Genomic DNA, 10000 nt, shown 5'->3' on the forward strand with positions numbered 1-10000 from the left:
GTATCTGGAAAGGGAAGGGGTTGGGGGTGGGGGTGGGGGGAGAGAGAGGGATGGTGAGTAGGTTCGTTTGGAAAGGCAGGGAAGGGGGGTTGGAGGGGGGAGGGGTGTAGTTTGTTTGGAAACGTGGGGGTGGGGTCGGAGGGGGGGAGGGAGCGGTATAGTGTGTTTGGAAACGTGAGGATGGGGGTGGAGGGGAGGAGGGAGGGGGCATAGTGTATTTGGAAACACAGAGGCGGGGAATAGTGTATTTGGGGGGAAGTGAAACTTAAGTGTAACTAAGTGTAACTTAAAACGTAGATGAAAATGGAATAAGTGTCTTTGGACAAGTGGTTCGGTTGCAACCAATTTAATAAAATGACAACAACAAAGGATGGGGAAAAAATCACTCGTTTCGTAGTTATTCTGTCTCTTTCGTACGTTTTCTTTCCTCGAGGTTACGTTAGTGTAAATATTTTTTTTTCTATCTTCTATCGTGCAAAGAAAGTTACATTGAAGTATTGCCTATTGATGCTTAAATTTACGTCTGGATGGATAAATAATTTGAGTTATTTGTGTATCTCTTTAATAATAGAAATCCTATTAACCGTATTTAAGCTAATAAATTTACACTTATAAATGTAATCACGATGCACTTATAATTGTCATAAATTGTGATTCCACTGTATTTCACAACAGTTAAGTGAAAGACAAATAAAAAAACGTTATTATTCACTGCCGTCTAACCTAACACAACCAAGTTCCCCTTCCCCCTCCTTCCCTCTCCTTCTCTTTCCCCCTTACCCTCCCTCTCCCACTTCCTCTCCCTACCCTCCGCCTCTCCCTTCCCTCTCCCTACTCCTTCCCTTTCCCACTCCCTCTCCTTCCCTCTCCCTACTCCTTCTCTTTCCCTCTCCCTCTCCCACTCCTTACCCCTTTCCAATCCCCCTCCCTCTCCTTACCCCTTCCCACCCCCATACCTACCCTTCCCCCTCCCATACCTATCCTGTCCCTACAAAAATTACTCTCCTCCTCTCCCTCCCCCATTCCTTCCAACTCCTTCTTTCCCTCTCCCCTTCCCCACCCCTTCCCACTCCCTCTCTCCCCACCCCTCCCCCTCTCTCCCCTCGCCTCCCTTCCCACCCCCTCCCCTGTCCCTCTCTCCTATCCTGCCCCCTTACAAAAACACACTTACCCATAATCCTGGTGCCACACGTGCCTGCCTCCCGTGTGTGCATCCTTCATAATCAGTTTGCTGTGGTAGTGGTACACCTCTTGGCCGCCCATCACCTGGAAAAGGGGCGGCGAGGTTACATTAGAGGGTTTCCGGGGGGGAGGGGAGGCGGAGGTTTCACAAGGGGGTTTCCGGGGAGTTTCCTGGGGGGGGGGTGCGGAGGTTCCACAAGGGGGGTTTCCGTGGGGGGGGGGGGGGCGTAAGGGTTTTCTCTGAGACGTACCGTAGGTTAGGAAATCATCGGAGGGTTTGTGAAGGGTGGAAATAGGGCTGTTGGAAATCTGTTTGTTTGTTTGTGTGGGTGTGTATGTGTGTGTGTGTGGGTGAGAGAGAGAGAGGGAGAGAGAGAGAGAGAGAGAGAGAGAGAGAGAGAGAGAGAGAGGGAGAGAGAGAGAGAGAGAGAGAGAGAGAGAGAGAGATACAGACAGACAGACAGGCAGAGAGTGACAATGATTGAGTGAGTGAATGAGTAAGTGAGTGAGTGCGTATTAGTAAGATATATATATATATATATATATATATATATATATATATATATATATATATATATATTATATATATATATATATATATATATATATATATATATATATATATATATATATATATATATATATAGAGAGAGAGAGAGAGAGAAAGAGAGAAAGAGAGAGAGAGAGAAAGAGAGAGAGAAAGAGATAGATAGATAGAGAGAGAAAAAGAGAGATAGAGAGAGAGATTGAGAGAATAGCAGAGAACGAAAGACAGAGAGAAAAATATCTACAGAAATACAGGCACTTGAACCCACACAAAAAGTAACAAAAAACAGCATAAAGAGTAAATGGCAACCTAGTTACACAAGTTTCATATCTTAACTGGGTAAATAAGCTTTAATTAAACAATAAGTGCTGTCGTGAGAATTTCTTAGAGAAGCTCGGAGATCTCTCTAAAGAAACACAACAACCTTCTGCATAATCTTTGTTTTTAGTCATTATACATACTGTTGTTGCTGTTGTTATCATTGTTATTATCATCAATATCATTATTGTTGTTGTTATTATTACCATTATCATTATTATCATTATCATTGTTATTACTGATATCATTATTGTTGTTATTATCACCATTATCATTATTATCATTATCCTTGTTATTACTGGTATAACTGTTTTAGATACTACTGAATTTTCGTAATGATCTGAATCATAGTCAGGATCAATGAATTTTTAAAAATAATTACATCACTTAACCCTATACACAGGGTTAACTATTATTATTATTATCATTACCTTCATTGCCAAGAAGGTTATATTTACGGACGTCAACATTGTACTTGAGAAAGAGGTGATTTTAATGTAATTCTTCAGGTGCGAATATTTCTATTTCATCAGGGTATCCTAGTGCCTTGGCGGAGGTATGCGTTCTCTGATTGATTCTAGTTATTTTTATTATCTTTATCATCATCATTCTTGTTATTGTGATTATTCTCTGATTGCTTCTAATTGTTTTTATCATCTTTATCATCATCAATCTTGTTATTGTGATTATTAACACTACTGTTATCATGATTGTTATCGTTATTATTATCATCATTATCATCATCGTCATTATCATCGTTACTATTATTATCATTGCCATTGTTATTATTATTATTATTATTATTATTATTATTATCATTATCATTATCATTCTTCTTCTCCTTCTTCTTCTTCTTCTTATTATTATTATTATTATTACTATTATCATTAATATGATTATTATTCCTATCATCATCTCATTATCAAAAATATTCGTGCTAGACTGCAGCAGAAGTATTAAAGAGAAGGACTATGAAACAGAGAAAGAGGTTAAAAAACGATGATGATGATGAAGAAGAGGGCGAATAATAATAATAAGAGAAAGATGAATAAGAAGACGAAATGAAAAATTAGTAAGGGGAGAAGGAGAAGAAGACGAAGACAAAAATAAATAAGGCGAAGAAGAAGAAAAGGAAGAGGAAGAAGAAACCGAGGACAAAGTAGGAAATGAAGAAGAAGAAGATATCGAAAGGAAGAAAAGAGGAAAACGAGGATAAAGTAAGAGATGGAATAGACGTGGATTAAAACTGAAAAAAGTGATGATAAGAACAGGTAAAACAACGGCAGCAACATCAAGAACAAAGCAATAACACCGAAAGAATAATATCAAAAAAAGAAAGAAAGAAAGAAAAAGAAAGAAAGAACGAAAGAAAGAAAGAAAAAAAGAAAGAAAGAGAAAAAGAAAAAAAGAAAGAAAGAAAGAAAGAAAGAAAAAGAAAGAAAAAGAAAAAAAGAAAAGGAAGGAAAAGAAAAAGAAAAAGAAAGAAAGAAAGAGAAAAAACAGATATAGGCCTATGTATCATTCAGCAAAATACAGACTCTTACAATTTGTATACGAATTACCTTAATGCAACATAGTATAACATGAATTAGTATGAAAAAAAAAGCGAGAAGGGAAGATATAACGAAAATTAGAGAGAAAATAAAAGGAGAGAATTGGGAAAGACTTGAAAGGGAGTGACGGAGAGAGAGAGAGAGAGTAAAAGGGAGAGACGGAGAGGAGAGAGAGAGATAAAGGGAGTGAGGTTGGAAGGGAGGGAGTGAGGGAGGGAGAGATAAATGGAGTGAGGTAGGGAGGGGGAGAGGAAGTTGGAATAGGAAAAGAGATAAATGGACAAAGAGGGAGGGTCGTAAGAGGAAGGATGGGTAGGGAAGAGAGATGGGGGGGGGGGGGCGAGGGAGAGAAGGAGGGAAGAGAGGAGAGGAAAGGAGACTGGAGGGAAGGAAGTTGGAGGGACGAAGGTAAAAGAGAAGACGTAGATGGGTGAAAGGAGATAGGAGGATAGAAAGTGGAGAGAGAGTGACAAGCCTAGAAATGAAAAAAAAGGAGAAAACACTCCTGTCTAACCTTTTTTGTCTTTTTTTCTCTCTCTTGCTCTCATTCTTAATTTTTGGTCCTTGCCTCTCTCCCTTTTTATCTCCTCCTTTCTCCTCTTGTCCCATATTTCGCTCTAATTCCCATTTTTTTTTTGTCTCTCTCTCTCTCTTTCTCCCCTTCTTCGCTCTCCTTCCCAGTTTTTGTTCTCTGTCTCTCTTTCTACCCTTCTCCTTCCTTCTCCCATTTCTCCCCGTCTCCCTTTCCCACTTTGTGTTCTCTGCCTCTCTCTCTCTTTCTCCCCTTCTTCTTCCTCCTCCCCTTTTCTCCCCTCCCTCCCCTTCTCCGCTCACCCAACACCCAGCTCACCTCCTCCATGGTTTTTGTTTTTGTTCTCTCTCTCTCTCTCTTTCTCCCCTTCTTCTTCTTTCTCCTCCCCTTTTCTCCCCTCCCTCGCCCTCTTCGCCCTCCTTCCCACTTTTTGTTCTCTGTCACTCTCTCTTTCTCCCCTTCTTCCTCTCCCCCTCTTCGCTCTCCTTCCCACTTTTTGTTCTTTGCAACTCTCTTTCTTCCCTTCTTCCTCTCCTCCTCTTCGCCCTCCTTCCCACCTTTTGTTCTCTGCCACTCTCTCTTTCTCCCTTCTCTCCCTTTCTCCGCTCACCCAACACCCAGCTCACCTCCTCCATGGTCCCGGCCACCCTCTGCGTCCTCGCCAGCACCCCCAGGACGTCTCTGCCCGGGTGGTTCCACAGGGTGACGCGGCTCCGTCTGTTCTTGCCGTCGTCTCGGCTGTAGGCGCGTTCTTGGATGACGTCACTGCCCTCCACGAACGCCCGAACTTTCCTCATCTCTTCGGGGCTGAAGACGTTTCTGTCGGTTGTTCGGAGGGGGTTTATAAGTGGGTATAAGTGGTGGTGATAGGATCTTATACTTAGTGATGGGACTCATACCTACTGATGGGACTTATACTTGGTGATAGGACTTATACTTAGTGATAGGACTTGGACTGAAACTTAGTGATAGGACTTGGACTTATACTTAGTGATAGGACTTGGACTTATCCCTAGTGATAGGACTTGGACTTATATTTAGTGATAGGACTTGGACTTATACTTATTGATAGGACTTATACTTAGTGATAAGACTTGGACTTATATTTAGTGATAGGACTTGGACTTATACTTATTGATAGGACTTGTACTTAGTGATAGGACTTGGACTTAGTGATAGGAGTTATACTTAGTGATAGGACTTATACTTAGTGATAGGACTTATACTTAGTGATGTGACTTATACTTAGTGATAGGACTTGGACTTAGTGATAGGAGTTATACTTAGTGATAGGACTTATACTTAGTGATAGGACTTGGACTTAGTGATAGGAGTTATACTTAGTGATAGGACTTATACTTAGTGATAGGACTTATACCTAATGATAGGACTTGGACTTATACTTAGTGATGTGACTTATACTTGGTGATAGGACTTGTTCTTAGTGATAGAACTTGTGCTCAGTGATAGGACTTGTGCTTAGTGATAGGACTTGTACTTAGTGATAGGACTTGTACTTAGTGATAGGACTTGTACTTAGTGATAGGACTTGTACTTAGTGATAGGACTTGTGCTTAGTGATAGGACTTGTACTTAGTGATAGGACTTGTACTTAGTGATAGGACTTGTACTTAGTGATAGGCCTTGTACTTAGTGATATGACTTGTACTTAGTGATAGGAGTTATACTTAGTGATAGGAGTTATACTTAGTGATAGGAGTTATACTTAGTGATAGGACTTGTACTTAGTGATAGGACTTGTACTTAGTGATAGGACTTGTACTTAGTGATAGGACTTGTACTTAGTGATAGGACTTGTACTTAGTGATAGGACTTGTACTTAGTGATAGGAGTTATACTTAGTGATAGGAGTTATACTTAGTGATAGGAGTTATACTTAGTGATAGGACTTGTACTTAGTGATAGGACTTGTACTTAGTGATAGGACTTGTACTTAGTGATAGGACTTGTACTTAGTGATAGGACTTGTGCTTAGTGATAGGACTTAAACATCTCGCGTGAATGAAAGCCCGATAGAAGACGCCCATTTATACGGTAGTGGTTTCCGGTCACCCTGGCTTGGGTTATTAGGACACATGCGGGGCACTCACGCGGCTGGGGTCAACATGGAAGTCATGTGGTTCGGTCTGTGCATGTCATATTGGAAGGGTAGGGGGGGGCGGGGAGGTGAATGGGAGGTGAGGTGGGGTTAGGTGAATGGGAGGGAGGGGGGGTGTTAGGTGAATGGAAGGGGAGGGGGGTGTTAGCTGAATCGGAGGGGAAGGGGGGGGATGTATTAGAACAGGTGTAAAGGAGTGGATATATGAATGAAGCTTACATAATGATGTGGATTTTTATTTCAATTAATTAATTAATTAATTTAGGTTTCGTTAGTGTGCTGTATTAGATTTCATTTGCCGAGTTTTTTTTTTTTGGGGGGGGGATAGGTTAGTCCATCTTTCTGTCTGTCAGTTTGTCTTTCTTTCTCTCTCTCTCTCTCAATTTACTCCTCCATTTTGGTCCTTTTCTCACCTTCATTCACTCTCTATTTCTTCTCGTCGTAACTCTTTTTCTCTCTCTCTTTCTCACTCACTATTTGTTTATCCGTCTTTCTACCTCTCTTTCTTCTACCTTTTCACTTTGTCTCCCCTCCTTCCCTTTTCTCTCTCTCTCCCTCCTTACCTTTTCTGTACTCCCTCTCTTTATCCCTCCTTTAAATTCTTCCACCTCCCTCTTCCTCCCTCTCCTTCTCCCCCTCTTCCTCCCTCTTCTTCTCACCCTCTTCCTCCTTCGCCTTCTCATCCTCTTCCTCCCTCTCCCTCTCACCCACTTTCTCCCTTCTCCCTCTCACCCTCTTTCTCCCTCTCCCTCTCACCCTCTTTCTCCCTCACCCTCTTTCTCCCTTTCCCTCTTTCTCCCTCTCCCTCTCACCCTCTTCCTCCCTCTCCCTCTCAATCTCTTCCTCCCTCTCCTTCTCCCCCTCTCCCTCTTTCTCCCCCTCTTCCTCCCTCCCACTCCTTCCCTCTCCCTCTTTCTCCTTCTAACTCGAGAAGCGTATGGCTCCCCAAAACAAAGCCCCAACTCATTAATAAAATGGGGCCATAATATACATAAAATGCTCTCCCACGCTCCGGTAATCTCGGCGGAGTGTTTAGAATGTACCCTCAGCGTCTATCAGAACACGAGGCGGAGGTCACATCTCGCTTGAAGGACGCTCACGATGGCGAAAAAAGAAATTAGTATATCGAGTTTTAAACACACTCTCGGTAAGGATAAAATGGCAACTGCGACGAAGAAATACGGAATGAGCACGAATTCTGCTGGGAAAAAGAGAGCCGTAGCGTGTATTCTGCTGCGTAGGTCAAGTTTTTTCGGCTTAGTGTTAACGAAATTAAACTGGTATTTTTAAGGGTACAGAAATAAAATAACACATGATAGGAATAGTTGTTGTTTACACACTAGGTACTTCTTTTATCTATTCATCTATTTATCGATTTTGTTGGTTACTTCTTTTATCTATTCATCTATTTATCGATTTTGTTGGTTCAAGCAATAACGGTTATTAGGTTAGATGATGAGATAACCATAGAAATAAGGCGGGAAACATTTTATGTATTCTGTGGTAGATATTTTTTTCTTTCTCCCTCTTTATCTGATTCTCTCTCTCTATCTATCTATCTTTTTCTTTCTCTGCTTCTCTCTCTCTCTCTCTCTCTCACTGAATGATTCTCTCTCTCTCTCTATCTCTCCCTCTCTCTCTCTCTCTCTCTCTCTCTCTCTCTCTCTCTCTCTCTCTCTCTCTCTCTCTTTCTCTCCCTCTGACTGACTTTCTCTCCTTCTCTCCTTCCCTCCCTCCTCTCTCTCTCTCTCTCTCTCTCTCCCTCTCCCTCTTTCTTTCTCTCTCTCTCTGTCTGATTCTTTTTTTCTCCCTCTCTATCTGACTCTTTCTTTCTCTCTCTCTGTCTGACTCTTTCTCTCTCTCGCTCTCTCGCCCTCTCCGACTCTCTCTTTCTCTCTCACTGAATGATTCTCTCTCTCTCTCTCTCTCTCTCTCTCTCTCTCTCTCTCCTTCCCCCACTCTCTTTCTCTCTCTCTCTCTCTCTCCCTCTCTCTCTCTCTCTCTCTCTCTCTCTCTCTCTCTCCTTCCCCCACTCTCTTTCTCTCTCTCTCTGTCTGATTCTCTCTCTCTCTCTCTCCTAGCACTAAGAAGCCATAAACGGATAGACTTACAACACCCCTTCTCATTACCCTTCTTCCCTCTTCCATATATCCCTCTACTTTGCATCTCCCGCACCTTCCCCCCTTTAATCCTCTATTCCTTCTTCCTTTCATCCTTTATCTCCCTCTTCCTCCATTCCCGCTTTCTCTCCTCCTCTTCCTCTTCCCCAATTTCTCTCCTCACTATCCTTCTCCGTCCCTCGCTCTCTGTTCGTCGAACTAAGGCAAGAAGGAAAGAAAAGAAGTGAAGTGAAGATGAGAAGAAAGAAGAAAAGAGAAGAGAAAATAGGAGAAACGAAAAGTAAAGGAAGGAGGAGGAGAGATAAGAAGAGACGAAAGAAGAAAAGAGAAAAAAAAAGAGGAGGAACGAAAAGAAAAGGGAAGAAAGACAAGAGATAAGAAGAAGAGAAAAAAAGAGAAGAGACGGCACGACAAAAGAAGACAAGATAAGACAAAAAAAAGTAGAGATAAAAGAAGAAGAAAAAGAAAATACAAAAACAAACAAACAAACAAAAAATACATAAAAACTAAACCAAACTAATAACCCGAATAACCAAAAAACAAACAAACAAACAAAATGTAACAACAACAACAACAACAAAAAAACAAAAACAAAGAGATAACTAACCTGACAAGAATATAACCGTTAGTGTCATAAGCATCTTTCATCTCTTGCGTGACAGACCACGTGGCGGCGTCATACGTAAACACAGAATCTAAAAAAAAAAGAAAAAAAATGATAAGGAAATAAAGATAAATGAGTGAAAGAGAAGTGAAATTAACAGAATCTAAAAGAAAAGAAAAAAACATGATAAAGAAATAAATACAAATGAGTGAAACAGAAGTGAAATTAACAGAATCTAAAAGAAAAGAAAAAAAATGATAAAGAAATAAAGATAAATGAGTGAAAGAGAAGTGAAATTAACAGAATCTAAAAGAAAAGAAAAAAATGATAAAGAAATGAAGATAAATGAGTGAAAGAGAAGTGAAATTAACAGAATCTAAAAGAAAATAAAAAACATGATAAAGAAATAAAGATAAATGAGTGAGAGAGAAGTGGAATTAACAGAATCTAAAAGAAAAGAAAAAAATGATAAAGAAATAAAGATAAATGAGTGAAAGAGAAGTGAAATTACCAGAATCTAAAAGAAAAGAAAAGAAAAAATGACAAAGAAATAAAGATAAATGAGTGAAAGAGAAGTGAAATTAACTGAATCTAAAAGAAAAGAAAATGATAAAGAAATAAAGATAAATGAGTGAAAGAGAAGTGAAATTAACAGAATCTAAAAGAAAAGAAAATAATAAAGAAATAAAGATAAATGAGTGAAAGAGAAGTGAAATTAACAGAATCTAAAAGAAAAGAAAAGAAAAAGATAAAGAAATAAAGATAAATGAGTGAAAGAGAAGTGAAATTAACAGAATCTAAAAGAAAAGAAAAGAAAATGATAAAGAAATAAAGATAAATGAGTGAAAGAGAAGTGAAATTAACAGAATCTAAAAGAAAAGAAAATAATAAAGAAATAGAGATAAATGAGTGAAAGAGAAGTGAAATTAACAGAATCTAAAAGAAAAGAAAATGATAAAGAAATGAAGATAAATGAGTGAAAGAGAAGTGAAATTAACAGAATCTAAAAGAAAAGAAAAAAAATG

General features: G+C 39.7%; 1 protein-coding gene across 1 annotated transcript in view; it reads right to left on the minus strand.

Annotated features, from left to right (window-relative positions):
• Positions 1-10000, minus strand: part of LOC113820759 (L-proline trans-4-hydroxylase) — a 21768-nt gene that overhangs the window by 7211 nt on the left and 4557 nt on the right. Inside the window, exons 2-5 of the mRNA XM_027373114.2 lie at positions 8979-9066; positions 4759-4951; positions 1172-1266; positions 1-4 (exon numbers count right to left, since the gene is read on the minus strand). The exon at positions 1-4 is cut by the window's left edge and continues 174 nt beyond it. Of these exons, the coding sequence (XP_027228915.2) occupies positions 1-4; positions 1172-1266; positions 4759-4951; positions 8979-9066 (380 nt within the window). The remainder of the gene's footprint in view (positions 5-1171; positions 1267-4758; positions 4952-8978; positions 9067-10000) is intronic.

This window comes from Penaeus vannamei, chromosome 25 (genome assembly GCF_042767895.1).
Source record: "Penaeus vannamei isolate JL-2024 chromosome 25, ASM4276789v1, whole genome shotgun sequence".
Taxonomy (NCBI): Eukaryota; Metazoa; Arthropoda; class Malacostraca; order Decapoda; family Penaeidae; genus Penaeus; species Penaeus vannamei.